Raw genomic sequence first — 19,716 nt, forward strand, 5'->3', positions numbered from 1 at the left:
CAATTCAACACAAATTTCCAACACTACCCAAGTTTATTGATCCTAAATGATCTTTGACCTTGGTTATGTGACCTGAAACTCCAACAGAATATTCAGAGATACTTGATTGCTCTTATGCCCAGGTTTCATGAACTAGATCCACAAAATTTCAAAGTTATGATGACAATTCCTCAAATAACCCCAACATGGCCAAAGCTTGTTGACCCTGAAGGACCTTTGACCTTAATCATCTGACCTGAAACTCAGGAAGGATCGTCAGTGATATACTATTACCCTTGTGTCAAAATTTCATAGACTAGGTCCATGTACTTTTGATGTTATGACAACATTTCAAAAACTTTACCTTGGTTAAGATTTCAATATTGATTCCCTCAACATGGTTTAAGTTCATTGACCCTAAATCACCTTTGACCTTGGTCATGTGACCTGAAACTCAGGCAGGATATTCCGTAATACTTGATTAACCTTATATCCAAGTTTTATGAAGTAGGTCCACATCCTTTCTAAGTTATGACATTTCAAAACTTAACCTTGGTTAAGATTTCAATGTTGACGACGGAAAAGCGGCACCTATAGTCTCACTCTGCTATGCAGGTGAGACATTAAAACATTAATAAGAAGATACTCACGAATCTAAATTGCTGCTTCCCTTCTTCCTCCTGAAATGAAGTAAATAGTGGTAATAATAAATATTTAGGAACTTAAAATATAATGTGACAGGATTCCAGAAACATTTCTGTGTCACTGTATTCTGACAAAACAAGTGATAGCATCACAATACATGCTAATGAATTCTATATCTGAGAGTACAATGTACTTAGTATTCTTTGAATAATAGCTTCTTCACAATATTAACATCTAAATTCAAAACCTTCGATCATTGCAATTAAACTGTGGAAACTAGTGCTTCATTACATTTATTTAAAAAAAACGTTTAAACGTTATGAATAGATGGGTGTTTTGTTTAACCTATGTGCAAAAGGGAGAAAAAAAACAACACCTTCAGAAAGTATTTCAGTAATAAATAATTCTTATTTGAATGGAAAATGAAGTGAAATTACGTAATGTTTCCGTCCAAAAAGACAGAAGATTCACATTTTTCAATCTAGATCTAACACTTCTTTGAGCATTTGGGGAAAAAAGAAAAGTCACATGGTTTGGTCTTTCGAGCATTCTATTTACAACCTGTCATAAAAATGCGGAAAAATTTTACTACTTGTCAACATTAACCTGTTTTAGTACAGTTGATAGACATATTAAGTTACCCAAATAGAGAAAAAATTATCAAAAAACTTCACTTGGAATCAACTTTTTTACATGCAAGCAGCCATCTTGGAATCTGGCATCTAACCATTCAACAAGTGGAGTGCCTCTGGCAGTCGCACCTGCATTCCGTGATTCAATATAGCAGCAGTGCAGACTTTGAAAACGAAAACTACTATTAAAATAAATATTCACAAAAAACACCATTCATAAAATGATACAATACAACGATCATTGACCCTGAATGACATTTGACCTTGATCATGTGACATAAATTTGTCAGTAACACTTGATTGGCCCTATGTCCACAATTTCTGAACTATATCATAAACTATATAACTTTGAAAGTTATGACAGCAATTTAATAATTACCCCCAACTTGGCCAAAGTTTATTTACCTTAAATGACCTTTGACCTTGTTCATGTGACCTGAAACTCGCATAAGATGTTCAGTGATACTTGATTGCTCTAAGTCTAAGTTTATGAACTAGACCAATAAACTTTCAAAGCTATGATGGTTATTCAACAAATACCCCAACTTGGCCAAAGTTCTTTGACCTTTAAATGACAAGTTTCATGAATCAGATCCATATACTTTCTAAGTTATGACATTTAGGTTAAGAATTTGATGTTGACTCCTCTAACATGGTCTAAGTTCATTGAACCTAAATGACATTTGACCTTGGTCATGTGACCTAAATCTTGGGCAAAATGTTTAGAAATACTTGATTAACCTTCAAGTTTCATAAACTAGGTCCATATACTTTCTAATTTATGCTGTCATTTAAAAAAAACTTAACCTTTAAGATTAAGATTTGATGTTGACGCTGCCGCCGAGGTCGAAAAGGCGTTGCCTACAGTCTCACTATGCTATGTAAGTGAGAAAAAAATAAAACTGATTCTTCTTTTTTTTGGCTTTACTATCTAAAAAATATTTTCTGTCCAACAATTACGTTTTTTTGTAATTTTAGATGGATAAAACAACAAGTGGAATGCCTCTGGCAGTCTCACCTGCATCACGCGATTCGAATACAGCAGCAGTGCTGACTTTAACAACTAATATAACTCGCACAAGATGTTAAGTGATACTTGGTTACTCTTATATCCATGTTTTATGATCTAGACCAATACACTTACAGAGATACATGTATGACGGTAATTCAACAAATACCCCCAACATGGCCAAAGTTCATAGACCTTACATGGCCTTTGACCTTGATCATGTGACCTGAAACTCGCACAGGATGTTCAGTGATACCTGATTACTCTTATGTCCAATTTTCATGAGTCAGGTCCATAAACTATCAAAGTTATGATGGTAATTCAACAGATACCCCCATTATGGCCAAAGCTCATTGACCTTTGACCTTGGCCATGTGACCTGAAATGCACACAGGATGTTCAGTGATACTTGATTACTCTTATGTCCAAGTTATTTTAACTAGACCAATATACTTCAAAGTTATGATGGTAATTAAACAGATACCCCAATTCCGCCAAAGTTCATTGAGCCTAAATGACCTTTGACCTTCATCATGTGACCTGAAACTTGCACAGGATGTTCAGTGATACTTGATTACTATTATGTCCAAGTTTCATCAATCAGATCCATAAACTTTTAAAGTTATAATGGTAATTCAACAAATACCCTCAATTCGGCCAAAGTTCATTGACCCTAAATGACCTTTGACCTTGGTCATGTGATGTGAAACTCATGCAGGATGTTCAGTGATACTTGATTAATCTTATGTCCAAGTTTCATGAACAGATGTAGGATTTCATTTTATTGTATTTCATCTTGTCCAAATTTATCCACAACAATTTAAATGGAGGCAATATATATTTTTTTATATTATAAAGAGAAATTACAAATAATCGTTTCATTTTTAAAGTAACGTTTGACATGGAATGAATAGATGTCACATTCCAAGATGGCTGGTCACATGTAAAAGGTTGATTTCAAGTGACATTTTGGATAAATTTTTCTTTTGTAGTCCAGTCATTTAAACTTCACTTGGAACAAATGGCAACAGTAGTTATTCCAATGCAGAACATTTCTTTGGGGTCCATAGAAGACTACTAAAAGTCCCTCAAAAATCTGAAGAGGGGACAGTGTTTTCGTTTGCATATACCATGGACCTATTACAACTGGACATTCAATAAATCCCCTCCTTGGTCCAAGACTGTCGCCGCTAATCCTAAATATACACAGCGCTGGCAGCTGACGCCCATCAAGTCGATCGTAAACACCCAGTCACTAATGGACAGCAAAATCAATTGTGGACTGCTCCTACACATTGTGATGTTGTTCGTTCACTTTCAAAAGCAGTACACACAGCAGCGAACGTTAGCGCTGTGAAAATGATTTCAGAAATAAGAAAAGAGGCGTGCATTAAACATATTTTACATACATCACTAACAACTGCTCACAAATTGCATTGACATCAACGTTGAGATCAGCATATATCTACAGCAAAAAGAGCAGAAAAAATTGACAGAGGAATGTGCGGAAAGATGGTAAAAATGCATCTTTTTAAGACAATATGGATGTCGAGAGTCGCGCTTACCTTCGGGCAGAAGTAGATTTTCATCTTGGCTTAAAATTCCAGATTGACAAAATTTAATAGGATTTTTGTGATAATCAGACAACAATTGCACAATATTGACACTTGAGTTGACAGCGTGAAATAATGTATTGAAAACCAGAAATAAATTGCGCAATGCATTCTTGGTGATGTAGAGACAAGACATTCCCTATTAGCAATTAGGGCTAAAACATGACCATCTTTGGTCGAAAGAGGGCCAGTGATCGATCGGTGACCGACAAAGGCCGAAAGGAGCTTGTGTAAACAATCGCGCTGGGCAGCCGTAGAAAAAAAAAGTGTAAAGAGAAAGTTAAATGCATGACAGCAATTTTGACAAATGGAAACAGGTGGTCATAAAATGCCCTCGTTGAATGTCTAGATGTAATAGGTCTATCCATAAACATACATAGCAGACAACGCTAGTGTATACTATGTACTCAGACCCACGTGATTGCAAATCAAATCAATTCCGAACTCAATACTACTATAATTTTTCTTAAAACTATAGCTATATTATAAATATCAGTAACCAAATATTTTTACTACAAGAACATTTTTATACTATTAACATTAAAACCATAAATTTGTTTCTGATTGGATTTTTTTATTGGATTGTATTAATTGTTGTTTAAAATGAAAGGGTCTAGGCACGGAAACTATCATATGCTATTCACACCTAAATATGAAATTTTTCGCCTTCTCGATCTCAGAGTTCAAGAGGAAAATGAAAAGTAGCCATTGGACCTATCACATACATGTACTACTATACTATTATCATACTAACAAAGTCACCCACCACTTCTGAATTTTGTCAATTTATGGGAAAATCTGTCAAATTGGAGCCCTGAAGAGGGAAGGCGTCGATGTGCTAACAATTTTTTGTATGTAGCTGACATAAGAAGGCCTTCTCTTTCCTCTCCAAGTGGTTATAAAAAATACAAAAAATCAAACTAGAAATTTGACGAGTCCAAATGACACAAATGCCCCCGCTTAACGCGATCAGAAACTCATTCAATATAATTGAACTTAATATCGTGCAAAAACCTACACACCGATAATTTTGTTAATCAGTTGATTATTCCCTTAAAGTTACTATTCAGAAACCAATTTATATATATAACGAGCTGTGACCTTCGACCTGCGGACTTAGCCTGTATTTTGCTGTCATCTACCTACAAAGTACAAACACCAGAATTCTTTTAAATCTGTTGCATATCTATAATGAGCTGCATTCTTTGACCTTTGACCTATGGGCTCCGATTTCAAACTTGGTCTGTATTTTTGTGTCATATACCCAGACACCAAACATTTGATAAAGGAAAATCTATTTGTTCATCCCCATGTGCTTACAAAACAATGAAAGTGGTTAACTGCAAAGGGAAACGCCTTTTGCCTCAATGGAGCTAAAAAAAAATAGGATTTGCTGTGCCATCACTTCTATATGAAGCTGATAGCGAAAAGCCCACTCCTTTGCTTCCAAGTAAGTTCAAGATAATAAAAGTTGTTTTTTCCGTAGCAAAAACACCATTTTGTCACAAAGGGGGTTCCAAAAAGCACAATATTTTAATAGTCAAGCTCCGGATAAAGGAGGTACCTTCGATAGGCTCTTTGCGGGACTATGCTTTAAGGTGCCCAAACGTAATAGAGCAATGCTTCTTCTAACTTTTCCAAGACATTTCTCATCAACATAAAAGTTGCTTTAATATGTATAAAGCGCCCTTTGCCCATATACCCATCTAAATTATATACACCTTTCTAACGTGACACACATGTATTTCTGCGTGTTAGTCACACCAACAAAGACAAGGCAAGAATGATTTAATCTACTGTACTCTCTTTAAAATCATGCCAGCGATCAATTTGTAATTGATATCAATAGTGTGACTAAGACACAGAGGTTGTTTTTTGGTGTCATTTTATCGCAATATTGAGCAATACATTCGGATGTATTTGCCCTTTAAGGGTTTATCTAGTAAATACATTAATACTGACATGAAGCACATCAATATTCTCATTAATATATTCCCTTTCATGTCGAATGCTGATATTTTGAATTTGTTGTTGATGTTAATGATAAAACAGAAAGATATCAATGCACATGCTAATTTTTTACCAAAAACATGGAAGTTTGGGCATAAATTCTTACATTTTTCAAAAAAATATTGACTGGACAGTCCAGAAAATGATTGCAATCGATTTCTAGTATCTAAATCACAGTCAAATACATGTACGTATTCGTTTAACACTTTCTATATTGTCTGTGCAAAATATATGAACAAATATTAAGGATAAGGCATATCAATAATTGATTTTGGCAGCCATCTTTGATTAATGCAAGTAATGCAAGGTCTTTCCCCTATTAGTATTCAGATAGTTTGGGACTTTTTGTATTTTGTAATAGGGATCTCACAGAAATACATTGTGGTGAAAAAAATGCTGTCGCCATTTGTTCCAAGTTTGGCCAAATTTTGTGCTAAAATGACTGGGCTATTTGATAATCAACTGTCACAAAATAAGAAAATATTGACAGGTGATCAAATTCATTTTCATGACAGGATGTAAGAAGAACAACCCAAAGACCAAACAATTATTTGTCCCAGATGCTCACATTGGTGTTAGATCTAGACTTGCAAATGCAAATCTTCCGTCTTTTGGATGGACAAATTACATAGTTCCACTTCATTTTCCATTCACAGTAGAAATATTCATTAGTGACTTATACATTCTTAATTCATTTCAAAGCAGCATGATAAGAATTAAGGGAATATTTGGTAGTCTTTAAGTATTTTTGTGTAAAAGGTCATTTAAATGTTAGTTAAATGTTTTGACTCAGGCCTAATGGAAACAGCATGGGTACATCAATTTTCTTCTCTGGGCTTGTCTTCAATGAATGACAGTCGCCATTATTTGATGCATGCTTCTTTGCTGCAGTGGGCATTAACAACTTGCAGTTGATTGTGAAGTTACTTGCATGTTTGAGAGACAGTGCAAAGTACATTTAGGGCACCAAATAATGCATGATATGGTAAACTTCTTTGCAAAAAGCAAAATAGATATAAGCAATTTTGGACAGGAAAGTGAGGAGGCACTACATGCTAATCCTGGTTTTGACTTCATTGATTATGGTTCGGAAACCAATTTTTTTCTATTAGAAAAAAATTGGTTTCCGAACCATAATCAATAAACAATTAAAATTATTAAATAATTTTAATTGTGTTATTTACTGTGTTGAAATTTCTAACACTGAGGTCAGACTTTGCTTTAAACCAAAAAAATCCATTTGAATCCTAAATGTGTAATTCCCTGTATCAATTCATTTAACTTGTAACTAATCTTCATTTATAAGATGGTTGGAAGTCTTACTTCTTGATTCTATGTCGACTAGATTTAGTGCTAGAAGATGAGGATGGTGCTCCCTCTGCTGTTGAAGTGTTTCCATAAGTGAAGTCTCTACCTAATGAGTAACCACCAGACTTGATAGCTTCATAGCTTGCTTTCAAACTTGCTGTTCTCCTTCCTGGCTGCATCTGTTAACAAAGTTATAAGAAGCATTACAAACGAGGTAGTTAAACATGGATGACCAATTTTCATTTCAATATTTCAATTGAAGTCAAACATTTCAAAATATAAATTCACGGATCTGTATTAGACTTTACCACATCCTAAGTGAAAAGCATACAAGTGAAGAGGCAAGCATGCATAATTACTAGTTTTAAACTTCAAATATTTTGATCTTGGCCATCATCATTCCAAGAGAAATGTGATAGCTAAGTAGAGTGGGGGCTTCAGATTTTAGTGACCTGGTTTTGATTACCAATCAGTGCACTAGACCAGTTTGGTAAGGCATTTATCCTCATTACTAGGTCACTTGGGGAGGACATTAAGCCTTCTGTCCTCTGGTTGGTAGCTTACAATCATTCATGCTTTCTTAGCTATCAGTTTAAAAATCATTACTCTTAGTCATTATTCTATCATTCATTATTTTATCTTAAATTTCTATGTTTGCATTTTGATGGTTTTTATTTCATCTATTGTAACATACTATAATTTTGTTTTAAGGTCATAGAGAGCTTATAGGGTCTGGTATTGTGAAAACCATGTGTCTGAGGTATGAGCAAATACACATTCTATTCTATGAACATGTTTGAGTTGGCATAGATCCTTTTGATTGTTAGAAAATTTGTCCAAGCATAATCCAGTTGTTATATTTGGGAAAACAGGTCAATAACCAAATTATTGCAGCTATTGTGGTTATTTTGGTAACTGTTTTATCAAAATTTTATCAAATACTTAAACAGGTGGAATGCCTCTGGCGGTCTCACCTGCATCATGCAATTCATTAAAGCAGCAGTGCTGACTTTGAAAACTACTAACAAATAATTATTCACGAAAAACACCATTTATATAATGATACAATACTATGTTTATTGACATTTGACCTTGATCATGTGACCTAAAACATGTTAGTGAAACTTGATTACCCCTATATCCACATTTTATACACTATATCTATAAACTTTGAAAGTGATGACAGCAATCTAATAATTACCTCTAAAATGGCCAAAGTTCAATGGCCTTAAATGACCTTTGACTTTGGTCATGTGACCTGAAACTCGGAAGAAATGTTCAAAGATACTTGATTACTCTTATGTCCAAGTCTCATGAATCAGATCCATAAACTTTCAAAGTTATGATGGCAATTCAACAGATACCCCCACATGGCCATAGTTCATTGACCTTTTACCTTGGCCATGTGACCTGAAACTTGCACAGGATGTTCAATGATACTTGATTACTCTTATGTCCAAGCTTCATGAATCAGATCCATAAACTTTCAAAGTTATGATGGTAATTCAACAGATACCCCCCATTAAGGCCAAAGTTAATTGACTTTTGACCTTGGTCATGTAACCTGAAATGCACGAAGGATGTTAAGTGATACTTGATTACTCTCGTGTCCAAGTTTTACAACTAGACCAATAAACTTTTAAAGTTATGATGGTAATTCTACAAATACCCCCAACTTGGCCAAAGTTCATTGACCTTAAGTGACCTTTGACCTTAATTACATGACCTGAAACTCACACAGGATGCTCAGTGATACTTGATTACTCTTATGTCCAAGTTCCATGAATCAGATCCATAAACTATCAAAGTTATGATGGAAATTCAACAGATACCCCCAATTCGGCCAAAGTTCATTGACCCTAAATGACCTTTGACCTTAATCTTGTGACGTAAAACTCATGTAGAATGTTCAGTGATACTTGATTAACGTATTGTCCAAGTTTCATGTACTAGGTCCATATATTTTATAAGTTATGATGACATTTCAAAAACTTAACCTAAAGGTTAAGATTTTGATGTTGATTCCCCAACATGATCCAAGTTCATTGACCCTAAATGACCTTTGACCTTGGTCATGTGACATGAAACACAGACAGGATGTTCAGTAACACTTGATAAAACTTATGGCCAAGTTTCATGAACTAGGTCCATATATTTTATAAGTTATGATGACATTTCAAAAACTTAACCTAAAGGTTAAGATTTTGATGTTGATTCCCCAACATGATCTAAGTTCATTGACCCTAAATGACCTTTGACCTTGGTCATGTGACATGAAACACAGACAGGATGTTCAGTAACACTTGATAAAACTTATGGCCAAGTTTCATGAACTAGGTCCATATACTTTCTAAGTTATGCTGTCATTTCAAAAACTTAAGATTTGGTGTTGATGCTGTCGCCATTGGAAATGTGGCGCATACATGTATAGTCTCACTCTGCTATGCAGTTGAGACAAAAATTAATTTAAAAAATCAATAGCAAGTAGTAGGATAATGTTTTAAGGCTTGCTCATTGCACATAATCTACCCATTCCTTTCACAGGTTTCATTTTGCTCTGTACACTGATTAGTCTTTGAGAAATTGAAGGTAAAGATCAGATTTTACTACACTCTGACCTATGTTATTTTAAGGGATTATAAATATATATATATATAAAGTATTGTACAACGCCTGCTAAGCTTGTTGTACACAAGCAAATGAGAGGCCGAATGTCAAACATTTGTACCATTGCACACAAGACGTACCATCCAAAATGTACCGTTGCACGGCTTTAGGTGACGTTATAATATGATTTAATTCATTGAGCTCAGTAAAATGAAGGTGCAATACGCCTGTAAGCCTGCTGGCTAAATGCACAATGCTGCCCAAGGTCATGAGAGCTTGTGGGATTTTGCTTTCCGCTTTCAATTTTTTTGCTCCCTTTTCATATATTACTGCAGGGAAAAACTTTTTTTCATATTTTTGCAAAATTCTGAGGCGTTGATCAACACAAATCATGAATATTCTTATACATGCAATGGTGCAAGATTTTGCATTCGGCGAAAGAAAGAGACGCTCTATTCAACTCAGCTAACACCTCGTTGAATAGAGCATCTTTCTTACACCTCATGCGAAATCTCACACCATTGCACTCATGCCTATTTGCTATTTGTATACTATTTAACCCAATCTAGGCCGGGGGATTGGGGCTTGGAGGCCCACCCCCTCAACAATTAACGCAATATTTTTGTCGCGCGAAATTTTTTGACCGCGCCGCTCGCTGTCTTTTTACTTTCAAGTCTTTCGCAACTTTTGAGACCAATTTTGTGTCACCCTGGTACATGGATTCGAAATTACGCAACACTATGTAAGTGCATGTCAGACCAAAAATTGCTCAAAAACGTGATTATGTGTGCAAAGTCAATGTAAATTGTGTTTTCAACCAAAAATCATAAATGTATGATTATTTTTAGTTTTGCTGGTCTCAATGTATATATTTTATGCCTTTTATGATCTCAGAAGAGTCCCCAACAAATTTTATCGAAAAAACAACGAAAAACAAAAGGTAAAAAATCAAAGAAATACGTAAGAAATTGCAAAAAACAATATAATACATTAGAAAATGACTTGATATCGCAATTTTGCTCATGTACACTTGCTAAGAACACCACAAAGAATTCTATACCAAAAATTAGAACATTAGGAGCTTTATTTCGGGAGTTATAGGGAAAAAGTACGATTTCTCATATTAATTACGCATAAATTAGCATAATCACTTAATAGCATTTCACATGAAATAAATTACTATACAATTTTGTAGATTATGTCCCAGACAACAAGGGTCGTGTGGTCCAGTGGTTAGAGCATTGGACTCATAATCCCAAGGTTGTGAGTTCGAATCCCAACTCTGCCATTGTCTCCACTTCGATAAAAAGTCTGAGAGTGATATCTGTTGTCTATAACGTCAGCCACTATGACTGATTAACCTAGACCCATAATGTTTCATAGGTAATTGGTTATATAAACAGAAACAGAAAACATGCGTGCCATTTTTCGATTACGCGGTTGACAGCCGAGATCTCAAGGAGGGCCTGGGAGCCCCACCCCCCCCCAGCCATATGAACTCCCAAAATACCCTGGCCTAGATAGGGTTAAAATTGTTGTCAGACTGTCTAGCTGAAAGGAGGACTGGAGGATTTAAAATCGCAACCTGCAAACATAATGTCCGAGATCGTTTGTACAAATGACACATCAAACACAAACACTCCTCCTGAATTAAGTCAATGACAGACAGCAAAACAAAAATGTTAAGCTTTGAAAGAGACAAATAGTAATATGTGTTACCATCACAAAGCTTGGATTGACGAATAAAATTTGCATCATGTTAGCATGAAATAACCTTTGTTTTGTCAACAATTTTCGACTGATCTCTTCTATCTTTAGAATTACAGTACGTTACCTGACATACGAAGTGGTTTGGTTTTTATGCTATTTGAGTTTTGCATATAACTTTTCCCTAAGCTTGATTATGAGAAATTTAACTGACAAGAGATTAGTAAAACATCTTTGCAAACCTAGGTCTGAAAATTGTCTGATTTAGGCAATAATTTGACTAATGAAATATCGACTTGTGCAGAATTAAGGTTAACAAACTCAACATGCATAAACATATTCAGTCATCTTTATTCTGTAAAATCAGGATAATACATTTTGGCCTGTCATCACAGTTTGAATAAGAACTTACATGTAATGTATTTGATACAGCTTGTGCTGCAGCCATTGCTATTGCGCTTGATGAACCCACATTATCCAAGCTGTATGGTAAGGATGGTTGAGAGTTGCCTTCTCTTGAATTCACCAATGTATTGCTATTACTACTAACATTACTACTTCTTGATGGTGTAATGTCCTGCACTGCATTGGTTGCCAAGGTGGATAGGATCTTGTCTGCATTTACCCGTTTGTCTACATGGTTATCATGGGACACCTTTCTCTCTGTTGAAAAAAATATACCATAGTCAAAATAGTAATGAATAAAATATGACACATTCAAAATGAAATACATCGAATCATGTAAGATAGCTATAATAAAGTGTGGACAATTATCCAGCAAATAACATAATTATATTGCAAAAAGTAGAATGCCTCTGATATAGAAGCAGTGCTGACTTTAAAATTATTCACAAAAGAAAACATTCATATGATAATAAAATACTATGTCCACTGACCCAAAATGGCCTTTGACCATGATCATGTGACCTAAGACGTATGCAATACATACTTGATAACACTTATGTCTATGTTTCATGAACTTAATGTGTAGTTCCATTAACTTCCAAAGTTATGATGCCAATTCAACAAATACCCTCAACACAGCCAAAGTTCATGGACCTTGAATGAACTGTGATCATGGTCATATGACCTGAAAGGCACACAAGATATTCAGGGATACATGGTTACTCTTGTATCCTAAATGACCTTTGACCTAGTCGTGTGACCTAAAAATCAGGCAAGAAGTTCAGTAATACATGATTACCCTTATGTCCAAGTTTCATAAAGTAAGTCCATATACTTTTTAAGTTATGATGACATTTCAAAAACTTAACCTTGGTTAAGATTTCAATGTTGATTATACCATCGCCATCAGAAAAGCGGAGCCTAGAGTCTTGCTCTGCAATACAGGCAAGACTAAAACTGCAATTTATTAGTTTTGTTTAAAGTAAATCTGCAGTGTCAAAATATGTATTTTAGTAGTGTCAACTTTTGTTCCAACTAGAAAGTGGTTTCATTATTCATATGTTAATATTTCCTCCATGTTCATTTCAAGAAAAATGATATATAAACAATATTCTATTATAGATATAAAGTATTTCTTGGACTTTGAATAAAATGGGGGCTATCGACCACCAAACATCAATGGCAACTGTGCACTAGTAGATTCTTTTGTGCCCTATTAAATAAGGGCTTATATTTGAAATAATTCATTGACAGGTTGGAATCTATCTGTTGAATAATTCATTGACAGGTTGGAATCTATCTGTTGAAGAAGTTAATGATAAAATAACTAATTCATCATCCCCCTCTAAATGAGTATTCATTATTTCTTACATGCTTACTAGGGAAAAATGACATTCAAAGTCATCACTTTACTTACTATCAGATTTGGCTGAACCCGACTTCATTTGTTGTGAACTATCTAATTCTAAAGATCCTGTAAAAAAGAGAGGAAAATCTTAAGTCATATATATATATATATATATATATATATATATATATATATATATATATATATAAATACATGTAGCATACAAACTATTGTACAATATACTGGATCATATGTAAAACAAATATAAAATTACCCTGAGTGAAGGTTTATTTCACTGAGGCCGAGATGTAATAGACCTGCATGAGAGATAATTTTATATTTGGAGTTCATATAGTCCAGTAATACTGTATGATACAAAGTTCACTATTTATTATAGTAAATTGTACAATGCCTACTTAGCTTGTACACAAGCAAATGGAAGGCTGAATGTAAAACATTTGTACCGTTGCACACGTACCATCCAAAATGTACCGTCCATAATGTAAAGTTGCACACGTCAAGAAGAGGTGACATCACTATGAAAATTGAGATTCAATGCATTGCATATTCTTAGTAAATCGGACACGCAGGACTGGCTGGCTAAATGCACATCGCCATTAATCAATATTCTCCCCATTCATTTAACTCAGGTTTTACCCTCAAAAAATTGAATGAAGAGAGGTAAAGTGGTACCATGTGTTACAAAAAATCTAGCCAATCACAGCTTGTATTTCACTACCATTTACTATATATATGTATAGAAGAGGTAGATTAATTATAGAAATGCAATTGAAATTACGATTAAGTATAGATATTACATAACAAGATTGTCGCTAAGGCAAGCATATAATATGCCCACCTGTAATGCGAAAAATGGAGTTATTGGTCTAGCAGGTGGTGACTTCACCTTTGACCTTCTGACCTAAAAATTATCAGAATTCTTGGGATCCGTACTAGTATTATACATACCAAATAGACCAGTTTGTAATTACTTCATGGGCAATTTTGGTCAAATGACCTTTCACTTCTTTCATCATGATAGGCAGATTTCAAAGCAAGATATTACGTAAGCTTGCCTTACATAGCAGGATGAAGGAATTGAATAGACCAGGTGACCAGAATAGCACACCAATGAACGCTTAATGAAGGTATTTGTTGCATTCCTACTTTGTTGCACAATGTACTTGACAAACAGTGAAATACTAGTCGTTCGTGGAAGCATTGTTGTTTTTTGTGGATGTAAATGAAAACGACAATTCAAAAGAATATATGAATAATCAAGACATCAAAGTTGGTGCTTATCTCATTAGATTTTAAAGCACCATGTCACTTTAGTGCAAATGACCTTCTTCTGATCATGCGTAGAATCTTTTGATCATGCGCAGAAAGGAACTACGAACTGGCTTATTATATGAGCCTAGGTTAAGTTAAACTGCAGTTATCACGTTTACAAGGACTGCAGAAGGGTAAGATGAAAACATGTCACTGTGACTTTGACCTTTTGATCTAAAACTCGATAGGCTTTTTAGGATCCATGCTAGTATCATATACAACTAAGGATATGAACCTAGAATAAGTTAAACATACGGACGGACAGACAGACGGATGGACAATTGTGATACCATAATACGTCCCGTATGACGGGCGTAAAAAAGGCATGTTCCTTCTCAATAGCAGGTATATGTATTATCTTATCAGGGTAGATCAGGATCTAGCTTTCCTGATCAGAAAAAACCCCAGATATTTTCAAATTTCTGGTGGGTCTGAAAGCACCTAGTCCAAAAGCTGATCGGCGATGGTGTTAGGACGAGGGATGCATCATGGATGCAGAATGTTGATTTGATGAGTAGCAGGTATAAATGAATGAGTCAACAATCAAAATAGAAGACAAAGGGATTTACATTGGTTGTAAATTCTCTATACATGCATGTTTGAAAAGCAGGGCATTTGGCTTGAACAGGACAACCCTGTCTTTTAAAAATAAACATAAATAAATAAATCAATAATGTTCAATTACATTACATTTGCAAACAAGAGTGTCGCTAGGGCGAGCACATAATATGCCTACCTGTAACACAAAAAATTGAGCTTTGGTCAATCAAGAAAAGTGAAAAGTGGTATCCATTAGGTAAGATACATACAGATTATGTGATCTTTTATTTTCATTGCTTATGCCTACATTCAAATTGGAAACCGTCAAAATTCTGTCATTTCACTCATAAAGTAATACTTTCACTATTATTGGAAAGACAAAGTGAATTAAATATAATGAAATTAACGGAGTACTTACTTCTCTCAAGAATCTCTGTAATACCTGCATGATCTGCTTCAAGTTCCATCTTGAACCTACTTACTTCTTGATCAAGTTTTCGCAAATATCTTTCCACCTGTGATTAAAAAAGTCATGAAGAAAAACAAAAGTAGAAAATTAGCAGCAAATCATTAGTAATTTCTTTTATCCAAAACACTTGCCCTGTATAGCTAGATAAAATTTAATATGATGTAATATTACTGCTAATAAACCAATGTTACTTCTTATGATTCACCTGATAATTTGATGTTCTCGAACATAGAATAAAAGCAACACAAATGCACGATCTCATAAAGAGATTGCAACATGGCAGATACAAATAAATAACTTAATTTAATTAAAAATGAACTCAAAATTCCAATCAAAGTGTCATTCACCAATGAAGGTTGCCATTACTTACTGTATCATAAACTTGGTTTGCTATTTGCACTTTTTCATCTGCACTGTCTAAAAGTTTATAATAATCCTGTAATGGTAAAACAAAATCCAATGAATGAATAAAGTCAAATGAGAATGAATACAAATAGAACAACCTTAGAAAAGTTAGATAACCTTAAAAAGTCAGATGTTAATCTAGGTATTTCTGTCGATAAAAACTTACATTTAGACTACATAAGCAACAAAATATCACAGTGCATCAGTATTTTATTCAAACTCAGACATTATTTACCCCTATCTGCTCTGCTTACTTTGTATAATTCCTTAATATTACCTTGTTTAATATATTGTATACCACTTTGGGGCAATTGCAATCAATCAAAAATAAACACACTATTTAAACTGCAAAAGAAAGGACAGGAATTCATTATCTTGCACATTCTGAATCATTATTTAAACAAGTGGAGCGCCTCTGGCATTCTCACCTGCATCACGTGATTTAATAAAGCAGCAGTGCTGACTTTAAAAACTACTATAAAATAATTATTCACAAAAAACACCATTCATATAATGATAGGATACTACATTCATTGACAATAAATTAAATTTGACCTTGATCATGCGACCTAAGACTTGTCAGTGATACTTGATCAGAGCTGCCAACCTGAACAAGAACATTTCATTATTTTTAAAGCTGAAAATCAGTATTTTGGTGAGGAAATCAGTATTTTTGAAGAAATACCATAGGACAACACATAATACTGAAACTTGAGAAATCAGTATTTTGCATCAAACCATCAGTAATCTTCTCATTTGTCAGTACTAAATACGGAAAATCCATACTACTTGGCAGCTCTGCTCGATTACCCCTATATCCACATTATATAAACTTTATCTTAATGTTGTAACCCGCTCCCATTGCGGTACGGGTTAACCTGCCGGTATGCCCCCGATCGCGGGTTGCAGGCCAGGACGAATTCATTCTCAAACCCACAGACCGTCATACGAAAAAAGGGAGAAGTAACGACGCATAATAAAAACATTAACAATGAAAATTGAGTTAGGATTATGTGCTTCTTACGTGGCAGATTCTTTGAAAGACGTAGATATTTCCTTTAAAAAATGCTGGCGGATTTTTGTCTTGTGAACAGTGAACAGGACTGAGACAGTTCGACATAAAATTACATCGAGTTGCTCTTTCAAAGGAGCGCCAGTGCAGCGCAGTCAAAATCAATTGCATATCGAATTAAGCTAAAGATAAACGCAGCTTAAGATCAAACACGAGCTGTTTACGTAAGTTCATGGGCGCCCTCGTGCACATTTGTATTAGTTTACAAAGAATTGGAAGAAATACAAAAACAGAAGGAAATAATATGAAGATATACAAGAAGAAAAAATTGACTGTATCATTATCCAGGTATTTATTTCAATTTTGATTACTTTATAGATGAGGTCCCATAGAATTTAATACAGTAATTATGATTGTTTTGAGTCACTTTGTCGACTGACCTGGACTGAAAAACAACATTGCCGATCTTTGCTGGGCAGCTAGCTAGCGAGAGCTGAGCTGCGGCTCCGATCCGAGGAGTTAATTGCGTAAATGCTTTCAATTTCGAGATCAGAGCGGACCCATTTCGTGGTACACCAAATGTCACCAAAAAAAAAAAAAATAAATTTCTCCGGAATAAAAGGCGAATCTGCAAATTGTAAGTAAATTCACTCTAGGCTAGGTTAGTAGTTGACATATACTTCCCTGATTTTTGCTGTGGATTCCCCCAACATGGTCTAAGTTAATTGACCCTAAATGACCTTTGACCTTGGTCATGTAACCTGAAACAAAGGCAAAATGTTCAGTAATACTTGATTAACCTTATGGCCAAGTTTCATGGACCAGGTCCATATACTTTCTAAGTTATGCTGTCATTTCAAAAACTTAACCTTTGGTTAAGATTTGGTGTTGACGCCGCCGCCTCAATGACACTCAATGACTGCATAATGGAATACAGTCCGACCTCTCTTATCCGGCCTCCCCTTATCTGGATCCCTCTATTATCCAGACGCACACTAGCCAGTGTTGTAGTCAAGGCTCAAACCTCCAAGGCCAAGGCCAAGGCTTTAATACCCAAGGCCAAGGCTTCAATAACCAAGGCTGAGGCCAAGGCATGGAAACCCAAGGCCAAGGCCAAGGCCTGAAAACCTCAAGGCCAAGGCCAAGGCCAAGGCATTTCAATTGTACAATACATGGAAAAAAAATTAGACAACAATGCTTAGGCGGCATACATGACACACAGGACCAATGTATAAAAGGTGTGAGCGAGCAAAATTTTTTACCCTTGTACACTTAAAACGAAAATAATTTCATGATAGATCATGTAGATTTAGACATAAAAACATTTAATTATTGTTCTAGGCGATTCACATTGCAATAATTATTATTACCAAGGTGATCTGATCCTGGCATGCCCATTCTCAACATACATGTATGTCTTTCTCCTCTACCTGGTACAGGGGAGGCAGAATGTAATTTTTTTTTTTTTGGGGGGGGGGGTCAAAGCCAAAAATGCACTTACAATATAAGTCAAAATGAGAATTTTGGTGCAGTTCAGCAAAGCTTTTATAAGGGATTTCTAATTGATAAGACAGATATTTTGATTTAGGCTTTAATTTCCCGCTATAGAAAGCATAGCGAGCAAGTGGTTTTGAAAAAAAAATCAATTTTGAAGTTGTAAAACTTGATTTTGGGTCAATTATGGTGCTAATCACTGTTAAAAGGGCATCCTTGCGAGATGTTGTAATAAGATGTAATAAGAAATGAAATTTAAATATTTTGAGCTGTTTTTGTAATCATGAAAAAGGTGTGCATCTTACTAAACAAATTAACGCGAGCACAAAACACAAGCTGAAAGTTTTACTGACCAGAAAAGGAAGCTGTTCTGGACTGCATTTAGTGACTCATAAATAAGATACATAACTTACCAATCAAATAATGCGAGCGCAAAGCGCGAGCTCAAAAATTTGTAATATTTCGACCTAAAAACTAGACATTCTAAGCATTTTTTTTGTGTAAATTGAATGCGAACCTTACTTAACAATAATTTATGCAAGCACAATCCAAAATTTGTTGATTTGAAACCTACAATTTTGCTCTGTATGCCATGCTTGGCCCCTCAAAATTTTTGGCTCATCATGGCATTGATGCCATAGCCCATTTGGAAATGACGAAATTGAAGTTTGTGTTCAAGTTTACCGAATCTTTTCAGAATATCATTAAGACTTAAAACATTCTTGTTGGTCAAAGAAAATAATACAAGGAAAACCTAATGGAATAGAAATCAACCTTGTTATCATTCTTTAGAGTAAGCTATTTTTAAAGTATGAAAATTGTTGTCAAAATTGCAGTCAGATCTGTCAGAATTATTCCTGTCATAAAATCAGTATAATCAGTGGCGTACCGTGGGTCACGGCATTGGGGGGCACCAGCAAAAACTTGGAACTGCCTAGTGAGCTCGCAAAGCGCGCCCAGTTGCCAGGTATACTGACCTAATAGAGATATTTTTATAAGGACAGTGCCAATAAACGGACATGTATCTCACTAGTCAAATAATGCGAGCGCGAAGCGCGAGCTTAAAATTTTTGATATTCAAACCTAAAAAGGGACATTACAATCAATCTTTTGTAATCATGATACGTACCTGTCTCGCTAAATAATGCGAGCGCGAAGCGCGAACTGAAATTTTTGTAAATATTGACCCCAAACAGGAAGA

The 19,716-nt window shown here is 35.0% G+C and overlaps 1 protein-coding gene across 1 annotated transcript in view; it reads right to left on the minus strand.

Moving 5' to 3' along the window:
• Positions 1 to 19,716, minus strand: part of LOC121410298 (inhibitor of growth protein 3-like) — a 57,384-nt gene that overhangs the window by 8,306 nt on the left and 29,362 nt on the right. The window contains exons 4-9 of the mRNA XM_041602292.1: positions 15,975 to 16,040; positions 15,554 to 15,650; positions 13,333 to 13,389; positions 11,923 to 12,173; positions 7,212 to 7,375; positions 630 to 659 (exon numbers count right to left, since the gene is read on the minus strand). Of these exons, the coding sequence (XP_041458226.1) occupies positions 630 to 659; positions 7,212 to 7,375; positions 11,923 to 12,173; positions 13,333 to 13,389; positions 15,554 to 15,650; positions 15,975 to 16,040 (665 nt within the window). The remainder of the gene's footprint in view (positions 1 to 629; positions 660 to 7,211; positions 7,376 to 11,922; positions 12,174 to 13,332; positions 13,390 to 15,553; positions 15,651 to 15,974; positions 16,041 to 19,716) is intronic.

The sequence above is a fragment of the Lytechinus variegatus genome, chromosome 3, assembly GCF_018143015.1.
Source record: "Lytechinus variegatus isolate NC3 chromosome 3, Lvar_3.0, whole genome shotgun sequence".
NCBI lineage: Eukaryota > Metazoa > Echinodermata > Echinoidea > Temnopleuroida > Toxopneustidae > Lytechinus > Lytechinus variegatus.